The following is a 17,983-nucleotide window of genomic DNA, read 5'->3' as shown; positions in this document are numbered from 1 at the left end:
GGGGTATTCCTCTACTCAGACGGCATAGCTAAGCAACATATGAAATATGTATACAGCCCTAGCACACATAAGGTTTGCAAACTATATTGTGCAAACTCACTTTGTGGGTTAAAAGGGCAGAAAAAATGCTTATTACCACTACACATGGTACAAGCTAGCGGAAAAATTATCCCACGCTAAGGTTCAAAATATGCATTTTGAAATACCCTGGGATGTCTTCTTTAAGAAATTATATGCCTTTATGTGGTATTTGTATTTTGTAACCTGCTAAAATACTCCAAAATAAAAATTCAAAGTTTGAAAAACAAAAAAAAACTGGAATGGCTGTGTCTCAAATGTGCCCCTTCAACATCCACATATGCCTTTGTGGTGTAGTTGGAATATGTCGACTGCTAAAGTGCCCCAAAATGGAACACGGGGACCCATCAACACCATCTATGAAAATTCACACTTAAAAACCTGAACTTGTCACGTCTCTTTTACAGCACTATAACTTTACAAAATAGTCTCTAGGTCAAGCATGGGCCAAATATACAAGGTTTAAGTCTATGCGGGCCACAAAAAAAACCCAAAACTTTAATTTTCATAGAAACATGGGTTTATTTTGAAAAGTACAGTATAAAAAACATTAGCCTCCCCCTCTACTAAACCACAGCACCCCCCTCTACTAAATTCCTCTACCCTCCCCCCCCCCCCCCAATATACCTAATCCCAGTCCTCCCCGCTATTAAATCCCAGCACCGCCTCTAGCCAACAAGCAAACTCCCCTCACATTGACGCTGCCATTATGCAACTCCAGAGTCCAGCCTCTGGTATACCCCAAATGGTGCCATCCGCACCCTGTGCCAAAGCGGATCCTCCCACTACTTCTTGAAACCCTGCGAAGGTGGAGCAAGTCAACATCACAAACACACACACTGACACACACACAAACATTTACACATTCTTGCACACACTCACATCATTGTATTTAACTCTTGGGTCCAGTGAGGATCTTCTATCTGGACCTTCTGCTCCCTCATGTGCGCAGGTTAGTGATACCGGGTGCCGCAATATGACTACATATTCCGGCACCAGGCATCACTGCAGATGGCGCGCGTGAGGGAGCAGTGAGGAGCAGGAAGACTGAGCTCCTCCAGCGACTTCTCCCCGGGCCGGGTAAATTTTAGCAGAGTAGACACCTGCAATGTGAAAAAAGCAGGTGCCTACTCTGCTATAACACCAGCATGTACTCGCAGCTCTCCGGGCTGCAAAGATGTCCATTGTGGTCTAGGTCATATATTGGACATATTGTTTTACTCAGATGTAACTGAGCATAATTTGGGGTATTTTATGACAGTGCTACATATCAAGTGTAAGAAATATCCAGCAAAAATGCAACATGTATGTAAAAAATGCCTTTTTTTTTTTTTTCTCACCACAAACATTGACATAAATTGGTGAAACAATAGTCCCCTTTTAAGGCACAATAGACGCCATATAAGATACCCTGGAGTGTCTACTTTCTCAAATGGCAGCACTTTGTGGCAGTCAACTGCTATAATACCTCAAAATGAGACATAGGCCCATCAAATGAAATCTATGAAAATTCAAACTATAGAAACTGAAATAGCCTGGTGTCCTTTATGGCACTGTAGCTTCACAGAATATTGCCAAAGGCATAAAACGGGGGTATCGTTATACTCAGCAGATGTAGCAGAACACAATATGGGGTTCTGTACAGGGATAGCACACACCAGCTTTACGAAATACACATTACAGAAACCTTGTTATATGTGTATATGCCAACATAAAGAAAAAACACAATTTTACTCCAATATTTAGCAGAGATTGGCGATGAAATGGCTACGTAAAAAGTGTCAAAAAACGTTAGGTAAATAGCCTGTGATGTCTACTTCATTTAAATATATACTTTTGTGTGGCAATTTTGTTTTCTGTGATGGCTACTAAATTTAAAAGACAAACATACCAACGTCTACAATTGTTTTAAATTTAAATCTTATTTTAGACCTTGTAGTTTGTGACACATATTATGTACTCTATAAATCAAGACACATAAATGAATTTATTTTGAATTGCTTTTCCTAATCTGGACACATTATGCACATGTTATTGCATAAACTGTGAATTGATATATATATATTTTTTTTTTCGTGTTTTTTTTCACCCCCCCATTTTTTGGCACTTTTTTATAATTAATGAGAATTTATATATGTATATATGACATCGAATTAAAGCCCTTTTTGTCCTCTAAAAACTGTATATAATATGTGCTGATGCAATAAATGAGAGCGATGAAAATTGCAGTTGAACACAAACCGCAAAAAATGCAGAAAATGCTTATGTTCTTAAGGGTCAGACAAGCTTCTGAAGCTGCTGTTGGTTTTTTGTTTGTTTTGGGAGAGGCGGGATGGTATATACTACTGGATAAGTTGCATTATTAAATATTGTCTCTGTCACACAGGTCAGAGGTGGAGTGCAAAATACAAATACGACAAAGATTGGTTTAACAATGGGCGTTTGTGCGGTCTGTCTTTCATAAATGAAAACTACTCGTATATAAACTCTAAAAAGATTGTTTCCACTCACCACCTCTTGGCAGATGTTTATGGGGTGGCAGAGATCCTGCATGGATTACAGCTGAAAATCGGCATACTAAAGTAAGCACAAAAGTGTAAACCTGAAATCTTTTCTAGCTAACTGTAGTTTTTTTTTTTTTAATTTAATGAGTTTTTAATTACTATTAATCCTAATAAATCATGGAGTGATCACGTTGGTATCTCATTCCATAAGATGCTAATAAAGTTAACACATATAAACCTTATTTGCTGTCCAAATGTGGCCTTTTTCTTTCTATTTTTTATTCAGAGAGTAATCTTTAGGTAACATAATTGTTTTGTGTTTTTTTTCCCCCCTTCCCCCCCAAATACAGAATTGTATTTATTTAGGTCAATATCAGATATGTTTGTGTGCATAAAGACATTTACATATATATTCTTTTTGTATAGTTTGTTATAATTTCACTTGTATCATAACTTCTTACTGTAAACAAAATCACTTTATTTGTCCCGTGATTCGGAGCTCATCTCAGGCAAACTTTCTGAATGCTAAATGTAGTGTCATATCCCCAAATTAAAATAAATCTCTGAAATAGGAGGCATCATGGAAAAAGTATAGCAAGGAAATGTGTAAACACTAATTATACAGGAAGCAGTGCAAGTGCCTCTTACTTGGCTAAATCATTAGATGTAGGTTGATTGTACACTTCTGCTTCCTTGCAGACTATACAACATCTACAATAGAAATGTGAGCATTCCTCTGTTATGGCCACATGTGGTCCGTAAATTGGGCTGTTGCTAATAGATGCTTAATCAGTTAGCCAGCCAATGGTTTGGCCTGGTGGAAGTTGGCCATATCTCTATAAATGTTTCACTTATTGTAAGCAAGCAGTATCTCTGAATGAAGCTCTAAAGTAGCTATTTGTTTTCTGCTACCTAAAGGAACAAAGAGCACCCGGACCTTCGATTTTGGGCCTGCCCGGGAACAAACCGAGATGAAGGTCACCAGGTGAATGACAGGAGAATACTGGCTTCCTGTGAGGCTGTTAATTCATGCGGGGAAAATCGCAAGGGGTTACCCAATGCCCTTCGGAAATCAGGAGATACATATATAGCAAGTGAGCACAGCTACCAGAAACCGCAGGGTTCAGGACAGGCACTCAAATCATCGAATAATGCTGCAAACTCGGACAACAAGGATGGGTTGCACCTTGAGACTGAAAAGTGTGAATTCCACTTAGACGCCCAAAGAAGTTTACAGGTCCCACCACGGAATGAGCACGGGAACGAGCAGGTGAACGTTAATGTTTTAAATAATTCTTTACAATGGAACTTTTAAATCAATCATTGTAATCTAAATAAATATCTGATTGTATGTCCTACTTATTTCATATTTGCGTGAGTACTCTGATGCGCTGTTGCATCACCCCATGACCTAACATTGTTACGACATTGCTTGATATTGTAATCTGTATAAATTTTTTTATTGTTTTATTTTCTACCAGTTGAAACTAGTTTTGCAGAACACTGGAGTCTTGCTTGCCTTTTTAGCATCCTGCTATCCGATACATTTTTGGATATATTGATTAGCAAATATTTATTTCACAAATCTATAGGCCTTTTGTTTAAATGAAGAGGTGCAATTTTAAGGATTATTCGAAGAACATGAGCACTCATGGTGCCTGGAGTCTGTGCAGCATTTCACAATGAAACGCTCTTTATACAGAGTTAAACTCTTTTGCTGCTGCAGGTGTAACTCCCCCTACTGCAGTGTCACTGGGGCGTCATTAACGAGTTCTGGACTGGCTGATTCCTGTGCATATTTGACATTTGTTGTCATCACACACAGAATGCTGGCTACAGTTGTCCAGTGGGGGCACGACCATCTCCCTCCATGCTGCTTATGTCCTCCCTTACATCCCGCTAATGATTAATTTTTTAAAATTTATTTTACATTTGTAGGAGGACCAGGATATGAAGGGTTACTCTAATTAAAAACAGTGTTTTATGAAACCACTTTGTTAGAAATAACACTGGTCTTTGAGCACAAGGATTGTTGTGGTGTCAGTTCTTTAATCGGGTGCTCTGTCACATGCTAACTCTTGATTCTCTACACCAGGTTTCTAAGTATTCTGAATTGTGTTCTCACATGCTTACATGTTTTATTTCCCCTGGCTAGAATTCAATCGGAGAAAATACAGTCCAGACATGTCATGAGAAGAGGGGAACCGAGGACCAGCTGGAGTCGCACCTCCAGTGGCAGCTAAATCTCCTGGCCCACATAGAGAACGTGCAGAATGAAGTCACCAGCAGAATGGACCTCATTGAAAAAGAAGTAGATGGTAAAACATCAATTTATCCCCAAACTTTAAATTTTTGTATCCATGTTATCACCTCTCGATGCTACAGGCACACTCATGTTTGCTCAGACATCCGAAGAGAAATGCCATATTAGAGCGCCTGCACATTTTTTTTTTTTTTTATCGTGCCATATGTGGACATGCCAATGTGCATAAGGCCGTAAGGCAGGGGTACCCAAAAGGTAGATCCCCAGATGGCTTAGAACTACAACTCCTTTGATGCTTTGCATCCATGCAAACGCATCATGGAAGCTGTCGTTTTACAACATCTGGGGATCGACCTTTTGGGCACCCCTGCCCAATGGGGTTAAATTAATTTGTATGCTATGCTCAGGCTGTGCCAGTAAAGCCAAACCTGCAACGTAAATTAAAATAAATGGCTAAAGAAAATAGCACAGGGGCTAATAGTTCATTGTTTGTCAATCATGTGACAGTTTTGCGTAAATAAAACTACAGTTTAATAATAATAATAAAACATATTCACAACTCGGCACATTTTATATGTATATACTCATGGTAGTGTGTGTGTGTGTTTTATATATATGTATATACTCATGGTAGTGTGTGTGTTATATATATATATATATATATATATATATATGTATATACTCATGGTAGTGTGTGTGTGTGTGTGTTTTATATATATGTATATACTCATGGTAGTGTGTGTGTGTGTGTGTGTTTTATATATATGTATATACTCATGGTAGTGTGTGTGTGTGTGTTTTTTATATATATATATATATATATATATATATATGTATATACTCATGGTAGTGTGTGTGTGTGTGTTTTATATATATATATATATATATATATGTATTAGCGAAGTGATATTTGGCTGCGGCAAGTCACTCCTGAAAACATCCCAGCATCCTGGTTCCACCTCTGATAGCATATTGAATGATAAATTATATTTCTATTTATTTGCTCACATTATTCTCTTTCTTTTTCTTTCAAGTTTTAGAGAGTTGGCTGGATTTCACTGGAGAGTTGGAACCCCCAGATCCACTTGCAAGACTGCCTCAGCTAAAGAAACGCATCAAACAGCTTTTAACGGACATGAACAAAGTGCAGCAAATAGCCACGCTGTGCTCCGTATGACGAAAGCAGATGAATGTCAGCGCTATTTTCTTACTTAGGATACAAAAAAAACAAACATTTGTACAGGTTTTATGGCATTGTATATATACATAAATATATATATATATATATATATTATTAGTATTGATCCTTTGCAAGGATTATTATCTATACATCCTTTGAACCAGTCCAGAGAAAATGTGGTCTACTTGGTGAAGAAACCGTGACCATTAATTGCCAGAAATACGTTCGATCCCTGATTGGAGGACATTGGCGGTTTTACAAGCAATGTATCAAATGCCTCTATAAAGTTTCATACAAACACCAGCTTCTCTCTGCAATTCTTCTTAAAGCAGCATTGCAGAGATTATAATTACCTTTTTATACTTAGGATCATATTTAAATTAGTTTTTCAACTGATAATGAAGTTTGTTTTGTATGCTGATACAAAAGAAAAAAAAAAAAAAGGAAGTTCACGGAAGTCTGGTCCACCTGCTTTTGTAAGGCTGTATGTTCCCATTTAAATGCAATGTAGTTAACTTTATTTTTTTAATGTCTACATAGCTGAAATGTCTGTTAACCTCCTGAAAGTGTTCTCCACTATCCGAATCCTTTTTTATAAGTGGTATTTTTAGAACGCAGGTTCATCAAAATAAATATGGTGTCCACCATACAAGAGAGAGAGAAAATATATATATATATATATATAGTAGCTAAGCCGCAAGCTATTTAAAGTATTAATTGCATTTCTTGAAAAACTGCAATGCTGCTTTAAAAATAAGGATTTCAAATATTACCGCATTGGCATGTGGCATAATTAATTGATGTGCCAAACGTGACTACTATAATAACTGGAATATCCTATAACGTGGTGCTGCAATCCATCCAGAATATTGGTTTATCGAAGAAGAAAAGAAAAAAGTCTTTTATCTCCATTTTCATTTTTTATTTTGCAGTGTTTAGATGTGTATATATATTTTTATTACTTTGCCCAAAGTAATTCGAAGTTGTGTTAATTTCTTTTGTAGATACACATTTAGCAACCTCAGCCGGCTTGAGGAGAAGATAAGAGCAGAATAGTAGCTGTATGTGGTCGATTTTAAATATGGAACCACTAAACTAGCCATTACAAAAAAAAGTGTGTTTCTTTTATTTGTTCTTCTGTTTCCTTTCGTGAGTTTGTAAATGAAACCAAAGGCCAACACGGTAAAATAAATGGTACTGGTCAGTTTAGCTTGAAACCATTCAAGTTATAACTAAAAAGAAGATTCTTAAATAACGGAGCTAAAATGTTGTCTTCATAATTATAGCCTATAACTTGACCATTTTGCTCAAATTCACCTTGGGCAGTTTAAGTTTTGGAAAAGTAAGAGTTTTATGCCTGTAGAGAAATAATGTCATCTTGGGGTTATTCACTAAAAACTGATAAACTACCTTAACTTAACTTATGAAAGACAATTCAGAGCAAGTTCACGATTTTCAAAATTTTGCACACCTGCTATCCTTGAGAAGCGAATTGACTAGTTTTTGATTGACTTTAAACCTTTTGCTGGTTGGCTGGCTGCCTCAAATTTTTAAACATTTTGTCTGCATTTAGCCAAAAAAATGTCAGATATTTACAGAACTTATAGGTAGTGGGACATTTATCACAGTGTGGTACCCCTGTAGCCTTTTCTAGAGTAGAAGTACGTTTTGGATTATATACATATTCACATATATGTTACAAAAATAAAACTTTACTTTTATTTGATAGACATTTTAGCTTTCTAAAAAAAAAAAAAAAAAAAACTTTCACCAGTATATATATTTTTGGGGTTTTCCAATTTGCATCCTACCCTAAGTAATAAAAATCTAATCTATTTCTCTACCATCTACAATAAAACATGTCAGCCCATTTAATGTTATGGAATATTAATAAATAAAAGTGAAATGTGTTTTCTCACATCAACAATACGTGTTAAAGAATGAATTGGTGCATCTGATCCGCTGAAAATCCCATACATCAGTTAAAGGGACACTATAGTCACCTAAATTACTTTAGCTAAATAAAGCAGTTTTAGTGTATCGATCATTCCCCTGCAATTTCACTGCTCAATTCACTGTCATTTAGGAGTTAAATCACTTTGTTTCTGTTTATGCAGCCCTAGCCACACCTCCCCTGGCTATGATTGACAGAGCCTGCATGAAAAAAAAAAACTGGTTTCACTTCCAAACAGATGTAATTTGCCTTAAATAATTGTATCTCAATCTCTAAATTGAACTTTAATCACATACAGGAGGCTCTTGCAGGGTCTAGCAAGCTATTAACATAGCAGGGGATAAGACAATCTTAATGAAACAAAACTTGCAATAAAGAAAGCCTAAATAGGGCTCTCTTTACAGGAAGTGTTTATGGAAGGCTGTGCAAGTCACATGCAGGGAGGTGTGACTAGGGTTCATAAACAAAGGGATTTAACTCCTAAATGGCAGAGGATTGAGCAGTGAGGCTGCAGGGGCATGTTCTATACACCAAAACTGCTTCATTAAGCTAAAGTTGTTCAGGTGACTATAGTGTCCTTTTAATATAGGATAAAGATAAATAAATGTTAAATAAAAAATGACATAGGGGATCTCCCCATATTGGCAACCTGCAAACCTAACAATCTCACAATGTGAAGGTGCTGGGGTGATGGATTGAGAAGTTACTGTGTGGGGTCTTGAAGGAACAACTTTGTCCATTTTACATAATTTTCATTGCTGTTAAACCCATTGACTGCTGACACTGTTAGTGTGTGGATTCTGCAGTATTGTTGTCATTGCTGGATCAGATCTGAGGCTGTTCCCAATCAAGAAACACATTCAGATCTTAGAGAATAACCCCAAGTTGTGTTATTAAGGAAAGTAGCCGTATTCACTTATAACACAGGCCACGTCTCACATGCTCTGATTCGAACAGAACGGCTTGCTTGTTTTTGTAATTTTGTTAATTCTACTTAATTTCCTCGAAACTCTCCAGTTATTTATTGATATTTCAGAGTAACAAAACATCCTTGGCTGTAACACAAATTACATCAAATTGTGGGCGTAGCCATTTTCAAAATAAAACATCAATATTTATGCTTTTATTACAAATGGGTTACAGCTGAAATAGGTTCTGAAACACACTGCCTCAAATGCCTAAATTAAAATGTTTTTTTTCTAAATGAATAAAAATCTTAGATTTTGTATATCTATTTATTCAACTCCAGTTACACATTTTTATTGAGAATGTGCTTTTATTTTCCAAACCTAGAATGTAAAGTTTTTTTGTTGTTCGTTTTGATATGGTTTTTGTTATGCTAATGTTTGAAGCTCCCAAGCTAGATTACATTTAGTAAACTTATTTTAATGGAGTTTTTAGGTTAATTATATTTAGATCAAAACTGAGTATTTGAATCCCCAAAAATATAAATATTTGCCCCTTCTTCTAAATTTTGGAAGTCCACATATAGTAACATATTCTTAATTTGTAGATATAAGTATTTTTCTTCTTATTTTGTGTTTTTGTTCTTTTCACATTAACATTGTAAACAAAATATACCTACAACGTGTCCTCTGTCACTGAGCTTCGTTCTGTCTGTCAACCACCCAGCAATGACGGCAATATTTTTATTTCAGTATACAGTTTGACCGTACGCATCCAAGAATGTACTTTTCACTTTAAGTACAGTGCCCTCGTACATTCAAAAGTGTGTAAATTTATCATTACACTATTGTATATGTATGTACTGTATGTAAAATGGTTTATTAAAACATTGCTACAACCACTCTTCGTATTGATGTTTGTGCCATATTATTTGTTTATAGCACACATGTACACGACATTTTATAGCAGAGGGAGGTACAGTGCATATTTTGTTTATATACCAACAATTGTACTCCACATTTTCCAGGTTACATTACAGTAGAGAGAGGCCCAATAAGTATAGTAGATCTGTATCATTATCATATAGCGCTAAAAGGTGTACTCAGCACTTTACAGGTTACATTACAGTAGAGGGAGGTGCAGTAGGTATATAGTGTATGTATATTTTATTTATATAGTGCTAACAGGTGTACCCAGCACTTTACAGGTTACATTACAGCAGATGGAAGTACAGTAGGTATATAGTGTATGTATATTTTATTTATATAGCGCTAACAGGTATACTCAGCACTTTACAGGTTACATTACAGTAGAGGGAGGTACAGTAAGTGCAGTAGGTATACAGTGTATGTATATTTTATTTATATAGCGCTAACAGGTGTACTCAGCACTTTACATGTTACATTACAGTAGAGGGAGGTGCAGTAGGTATACAGTGTATGTATAGTTTATTTATATAGCACTAACAGGTGTACTCAGCACTTTACATGTTATATTACAGTAGAGGGAGGTACAGTAAGTGCAGTAGGTATACAGTGTATGTATATTTTATTTATATAGCTCTAACAGGTGTACTCAGCGCTTTACAGGTTACATTACAGTAGAAGGAGGTGCAGTAAGTGCAGTAGGTATACAGTGTATGTATATTGTATTTATATAGCGCTAACAGGTGTACTCAGTACTTTACAGGTTACATTACAGTAGAGGGAGGTACAGTAAGTGCAGTAGATATAGTGTATGTATATTTTATTTATATCGCACTAACAGGTGTACTCAGCGCTTTACAGGTTACATTACAATAGAGGGAGGTACGGTAAGTGCAGTAGGTATACAGTGTATGTATATTTTATTTATATCGCGCTAACAGGTGTACTCAGCGCTTTACAGGTTACATTACAATAGAGGGAGGTACGGTAAGTGCAGTAGGTATACAGTGTATGTATATTTTATTTATATCGCGCTAACAGGTGTACTCAGCGCTTTACAGGTTACATTACAGTAGAGGGAGGTACAGTAAGTGCAGTAGGTATACAGTGTATGTATATTTTATTTATATAGCACTTACAGGTGTACTCAGCACTTTACAGGTTACATTACAGTAGAGGGAGGTACAGTAAGTGCAGTAGGTATACAGTGTATGTATATTTTATTTATATAGTGCTAACAGGTGTACTCAGCACTTTACAGGTTACATTACAGTAGAGGGAGATACAGTAAGTGTAGTAGGTATACAGTGTATGTATATTTTATTTATATAGCGCGAACAGGTGTACCCAGCACTTTACAGGTTACATTACAATAGAGGGTACCATAAGTGTAGATGGTTTACAATGTATGTATATTTGTATAGTGTTAACAGATGTGCTTAGCAGTGGAGGGTAAGTGCAGTTATACAGTATGTGTAGTATTTATACTATTCTTTTCATTTTGTCTTATTGATACCTTAAATCTGATTTATTCCTGAATATAGTACCTCTGGATATTAGGACCATTCTGTGCTTGGGAATGCTATTATAGGTATCTAATTCCTTAGTACAAAACAAGTTATTGTTTAAGGCCTGACCTAAAGATTAATGGTATTAAAGTTGGAATAAGGTAAAATATGAGCAAATAAACTCTTTCCAGAGTTGGCCAGTTTCCCAAAGGTAGAAAATATTAAAGGGACACTAAAAAATGTTGGTGTATAGATCATATCCCTGCAGTCTCACTCAATTCTATGCTATTTAGGAGTTAAATCACTGTTTATTCACACCTCCCTGCATCAGACTTGCACAGCCTTCCTACACACATCCTGTAAAGAGTCATCTCACTTCCTTTATTGCAAAGTATGTTTAATTTAGAATTTCTTGTTAGACCCTGCAGGAGCCCTCTGTGTGTGATTCAAGTTTAATTTACAGAGCCAGAGATTAAACAAAAACTTTTAGAATAAGTTACATCTTATTGAAAATTAAACCAATTTGTTTTCATGCAGTCTGTCAGTCACAGCCAGAGGATGTGTGGCTAGGGCTGCATAAACAGAAACAAAAGTGATTTAACTCCTAAATGGCAGAGAATTGAGCAGTGAAACCCAGACCACTTCTGCTCATTGGAGTGGTCTGGGTGCCAACTCCCACTACCCTTAACCCTGCAAGTGTAATTATTGCAGTTTTTTTTATAAACTGCAATAATTACCTTGCAGGGTTAACTCCACCTCTAGTGGCTGTCTACTAGACAGCCACTAGAGGTCACTTCCTGATTTATAGCAAAGATTTTCTTTGCTAGAGCGACGCTGGACGTCCTCACGCTGTGTGAGGACCTCCAGCGTCGCTCATTTCCTCATAGGAAAGCATTGAAAATCTTTTTCAATGCTTTCCTATGGGGAGCGCTAATGCGCATGCGCGGCATTGCTGCGCATGCGCATTAGGTCTCCTCGGCCGGTGGGCCGGATCAGTCTCGCCCACCGGCCGACGGAGACAGTAGGAGGAGCGTCGTGGAGGAGGAGACAGCGACGAGGGACATCGTCGCTTCCTCAGGTAAGTGACTGAAGGGATTTTCACCCCTTCAGTAACCGGGGATTGGGGGGTGGGAGGGAGAGGGTACCTCCAGTGCCAGGAAAAGGAGTTTCCCTTTAAGTTAAAGTAGTTTTGGTAACTATGATGTCCCTTTAAGTCAAATGAAGAGGCCACATTTTCTTCAATCAGTAGATCAAAACATAGAAACGTTGAATGTACTTATTTTTTATTTTTTTTAAATTATATATCACTTAAATCTGCAGCTTGTAAAAACACATTGGTGCTTCTATTTCCTCTGTTTAGGGATTCTTTGTCAGCATGCACACTCTGATAGACTGCATTGCTTTATATGTTTTGTAATCGGAACAGTTCTTAAGACAAAGGCAAACACATGTCCAGTACATGTGAAATTCCCCTAAACAATGCAATACAAATGAAATAATCTGTGAACTGAAAGCAGAATTTACGATTTAGGAGAATTTTCCAACTGGCCTCCTCAACAATGGTCCTATCCATTGCTCCACATTCACCTCAGAGTGCTGCATGTGTATTCGAGCGTCCCAATAGAAATACGTTTAATCCATGCATTGTGGAATCCATGCTGTGGAAGCTCCACTACTGGCTGTCAATATGTGGCTGGCGTAGGGGAGAAAGAGACGCAAATGGGCTGGAGGGGAAGCAAGAGATATTCAAAGGGGCTGGGGGGAGAAAGATACACACCCAAGAGCTGTGGGGAGTAAGAGTCACACAAGAAAGGAAAATGGGGGATAAGATGCACTGAACGGAGGTATAAGAAACAAAAAAGGGGGTTTAGACAGTTGAAGATGCATTTTTTTAAGGGGGAGTTGGTGGCAAAATGCATCTTCACCTGTAGGAGTAGCATCTTCCCCCTTAATCCCAATCGGAATAGGCTGGCCGGTGAAGGAAATCACTCCTTTCTGGAACCTCAAGGACATAGCCTTTTTGAAAAGCCAGCCCTGGTTATTTTATTAGAAAATTTACATAATTGACCACAATGAGACGTTCTAAACTGGTGGACCCTCATGTTCATCAAGAAGGTTTTTTCCAGCTTTAATTATATTTCAATCATTAAGAAAAGCAGCATTTGGATACATTGCGAATGTTTGGCTACCAGTTATGAATGATATAACTCACTGAGCTAAAGAGAGACAGGGGAGATACATAACAGTGGTCCAACAGGCAGGACTGGAGAACGAACTCGATAATGCCTTGACGATGTGTATGTAGCTGAAGGGGAAAATAGCTATGTAACAATTTATGGTCCTCCCCTCATGTATATGCCACCCATCACATTCCAGTATATTTTACGTCTTTTGGAATCTGCAGATTATCATATTTTTGTTACTAGAAAGTAGTAATATTTTATTTCTTTTGACTTTTTTTTGTTAGCAGATAAAATGGTCCTAATCTAAAGAATACAAGGCCTCTCGATTCTTTACATATTGGTAGCCTTACATAAAATCTTTAATACCCATAATAAAGCTCTACTATCAAACATAGGAGGCTGATTGTACACAGGGGACGCTGGCTGAAGTGCTTGTGGTGCTTATAACTTCCCACCAGCCCAATTATGCGCCAAAATTTCACATAAGTGCTGAAAACAGGAGCTCCTACAGCATGTGGGCCTGTCGGCAGATGTCTTCTAAACTCTCTTTAGCATTGGGTATTTGCCTTTGAAGTTCCCAGGCTTGCTGTAACTCCCACAACTTTGCAGGTTCTTCAGTGAGCTCTCACTAAACCACAAAATGTCTCCTGCAATTCTAATACTTAAAGGGACCGTATAGTCCACAAACAACTTTAGCTTAATGAAGCAGTTTTGGTGTATAGATCATGCCTCTGACATCTCAACACGTTGCACAATTTAGGATTTACATCACTTTTGTTTCTGTTTATGAAGTCCTTGCCCCATTTTCCCTGGCTGTGACTGGCTCAGCCTGCATGAAAAGAAAAATGGCTTCATTTTCAATCAGATGTTAAGACGCTTTTATGTCCTGCTTTGTAAATTGAACTTTATTCACATGCAGGAGGCTCTTGCAAGGTCTAGCAAGCTATTAACCGTACAGGATATAGGCAATTCTAAATTAAACAAACTGTGCAATAAAGGAAGTGTAAACATTAGACTTCACTTTACACAAAGTGTTCAGGAAGATTGTGCGAGTCACATGAAGGAAGGTGGTCCTAGGGCTGCATAAACAAAGTAATTTAACTCCTAAATGCCTGAGAATTGAGCAGTGAGACTGCAGGGACATGGTCTATACACTAACACTGCTTCATTAGCTAATGTTGTTTTCGTGACTAAAGTGTCCCTCTACATAGCTTTCTTTGGTAGCGTCCAGCATAACCCAAAAAGTCCTGGGTAAATGGGAGTTATAGTTTTTTTTCTCAAAGCTGTGTAGTTGGCATCATTCATTCAATCATGAATGCAACTATTTGCAAAAAGTAATAGAAAATAAACTCAATGTTTCTTCATGCATGAAACTGAGGATTGTATTTGACTGCCGATCTAAAACTCCCATAAACTTCTGCTGTGCAGGCTCTGAGGATAATACAGCAATATATGATGGCATCAAGTCACCTAGCTAGATTACTGAATGTAAAGGCTCAGGTTGGTAGGGGAGGGGTGAGGCGGGTGGGGGGGTGAAAAGGATGAAACTATGAGAAAAATAAAACTCCAACATAACTAACTGCAAACTATCTCGCACAATATACTGAATGTGTGGGGGGACCAGGAGAGTCCCTTTAATGTTAATATGTGCCTTGGAAATGTGATGGGCATTATCAGTATTATTCACTATTCAGCTAATCTTGCCTTCCATTCGAGATTCCCTTTAAATTCACCTTGAATTCTTATTTTAATAATAAACCCTGTGTTTATTCCAAGTGATAGTAAATATTGCTGCCTAAATTGATGTGTGATGTTTGTTGTCTCGATGGCCATTTCCTTGTGATCGTGAATTAGCAAAAATCAGTGTTTGCTCAGTGGGCACTTCAAGCTTGTTTCGCTTCGATAATCATCTCAGGGTTTTTTTTGGCAGTGAACACGTGCATCACGCCATGAGTTTGCAGTTTTGTGTGCAGCCTCTCTGTAAACAAAGGTCCATATATAAGAAGAAAGAGGGGGATTTGGTTACTTGCAGGTTCACCACCCTTTTCACAAGATGCGGGCTCCCGTACCACACCCGCAGCTTCTAGCCATCCTTCTCCTTACCATTGGAATAACATCGGCTACAATATCAGGCGAGTATGATGGACCTCCCAATGAAATATGGGTTTCCATTCTGATTGAAAGGGGCCTATTCACTAAACATCCTGTTTTAGCTGTTTAACTCGATTTAGGGTTTCCAGATCCACCGTGGTTTGGACACACATTTAACTTCTTCACTTGGGTTGGACAGTACATAAAAAGTGCTGCCCTGTCATGTATACATTGTATTCACTGTTGGGTAAAAATGTAACATCTTCCCTTAGCCCAGAGTTCTCTGCCTATCATTGTCATCCTGGTTGGATGGGATTATATTGATAATTCGGCATTATCAATGCGGCTGTGGAGGGGCGGGTTCTGTGTGACAGAGTGAGCCTCAGTTTTTGTTAATTCACGCAAAATAGTTTGATAACATACCAGAGGATGGTACACAGAGAGAACTAGTAGCATGATTACTGTTCCCAGCTTCAAGGGACATTTTAGGCACTGGAATCACTAAAGTGATTCTGAGTCATGTAGTCTGCCCCTGCAGGCTGAGCAGTGTAAATGCTGGCTTTTCTGAGAAAAATCACTGTTTATAATGCTGCCTAACACCACCTCTAGCAGCTGTCACTCCGACAGCCACTAGAGAGATTTCCTGAGTTCAGTCCTGCAAATATCGCAGGACTGATATTTAGCGTGTCCACGATCTGCATGCAGACACTGAACACTCCCCATAGAGATGCACTGAGTCAATGCTGCTCTATGAAGAGATACTGATTAGCACACTGCAGCGATTTGCTGCACATGTGCATTTGGGGGAAGATAATCAAGATTAATAACACATATTAATTATCATGTGTTTGTGAAGTCTGAAATGTATACCTCAGCTATGCCAGGACTGGATCTTTCATAACAATGAGAATGAAGCATCACATGACAATTTTGTTTTAAAAATGTCTAATTTTCAGGGTTTTACTGTAATGTATTGTGTCATGTGACAGTTCCCCTCTAAACAGTTGTTTTCTATTTTTGATTGAGAAAAATTAAAAATAAAATAAAAATCCAACTATAGAGAAATCTTAAATATTAAAACTGACATACTAACAATCATTAAAGCTACAGATAAATGTAAGAAAATGCAGGTGGAGATAATTCGCTGTTGTAGTTGAACTTTTAATAAGGATTTATTTTCCATTTATTGGCTCAGTATGCCTGAATTTTGCATGAATTATTATCTGCTGAACTTTCTTTGACATATGATGTAACTTGGTGTAGCTGTCGTCAGTTATCTAGAAATCATTAAACTCTTCAGAATTCTATCCTGCGCAATCTACTTCCTCCACATCTCTAATGTAACAATAAGGATCACAGAGGGTTTAAACCACTGTGTCTTAAAGGAACTCTCCAAACACCTAAACCAGTCTAGCTTAATGAAAAACTTTACATGTAAGAAGTGTGACCTCTTTTAAAAAAAAAAAAAAAAATTAACGAAAAGTGTAGTTTTTAATAAAAATTGACACTTCTATAAATTAATCTGGTTACACCCCCTGGTTGCCAATCAGACAGCCAATCCTGTTACTTCCTGGTTTGTTTAGCTCAGAGGAGCTAAGCTCAAGATGCAGCAATTGTCCAGAGCACCTGCCTTGCAAAGACTTCTCATTGAGCTGCATTGGGAAGTCTGTGATTGGGTTTAGCAGCTGTTTTTAGATATTCATAAGAGCTCTGCTGTATTTTGCCCAAAGGGTATAACCCCCTTCTAAGGATATATGTAGATCTAAGAGTGTCCCAATTGGATATTTATTGTGCAAATGTGGGAGACAGAAGACAGACATACTCCAATAGTGAAGTAAGTACCGTAAGTATAATCCCCACCTTGGGATGCTAAGATTACCAGGAAAAAGGATGGAGGTAAGTATAATTAATGTATAAAATTACTTTTATTGTATAATAAAACAACAATATAAAAAAAAACAAAGTATAAAAGTGCTAGGAACCACGTTTTACGCGTTTCAAGCACTTATCGGACATTTTTATACTTTGTTTTTGATATATTGTTATTTTATTATATTCTAAAAGTTTTTTTTTTTTTTAATATATAAGGTTTTAGGAATTCCTGTACTATTCACTGCTGTCTCAACTATTTATTATGACGAGTACCTATAACAAAACCTTTTAGCTGTGACATCATACCTCAACCCCAAAAGTGCTCTATTACAGAGTGAGGGAGCTGTGACATCATATCTCAACTCACTGCCTGGAGTGCGCTGTTACAGAGTGAGGGAGCTGTGACATCATATCTCAACTCACTGCCTGGAGTGCGCTCTTACAGAGTGAGGGAGCTGTGACATCACATCTAGACTCACTGCCTGGAGTGCGCTGTTACAGAGTGAGGGAGCTGTGAC

General features: G+C 37.6%; 2 protein-coding genes across 2 annotated transcripts in view; both read left to right on the top strand.

The window, feature by feature from the left end:
• Positions 1 to 6,096, top strand: part of PHF20L1 (PHD finger protein 20 like 1) — a 78,458-nt gene extending 72,362 nt beyond the window's left edge. Inside the window, exons 18-21 of the mRNA XM_063451044.1 lie at positions 2,465 to 2,660; positions 3,501 to 3,852; positions 4,738 to 4,900; positions 5,880 to 6,096. Coding sequence (XP_063307114.1) covers positions 2,465 to 2,660; positions 3,501 to 3,852; positions 4,738 to 4,900; positions 5,880 to 6,022 — 854 coding nt within the window. The 3' untranslated portion in view covers positions 6,023 to 6,096. The remainder of the gene's footprint in view (positions 1 to 2,464; positions 2,661 to 3,500; positions 3,853 to 4,737; positions 4,901 to 5,879) is intronic.
• Positions 6,097 to 15,545: 9,449 nt separating this feature from the next.
• TG (thyroglobulin) overlaps positions 15,546 to 17,983 on the top strand; it is a 262,451-nt gene continuing 260,013 nt past the window's right edge. The window contains exon 1 of the mRNA XM_063451042.1: positions 15,546 to 15,634. Coding sequence (XP_063307112.1) covers positions 15,556 to 15,634 — 79 coding nt within the window. The 5' untranslated portion in view covers positions 15,546 to 15,555. The remainder of the gene's footprint in view (positions 15,635 to 17,983) is intronic.

This window comes from Pelobates fuscus, chromosome 4 (genome assembly GCF_036172605.1).
Source record: "Pelobates fuscus isolate aPelFus1 chromosome 4, aPelFus1.pri, whole genome shotgun sequence".
Lineage (NCBI taxonomy): Eukaryota > Metazoa > Chordata > Amphibia > Anura > Pelobatidae > Pelobates > Pelobates fuscus.
The sequence above is the reverse complement of the archived record's forward strand: the minus strand, read 5'-3'. Positions and strand labels throughout refer to the sequence as shown.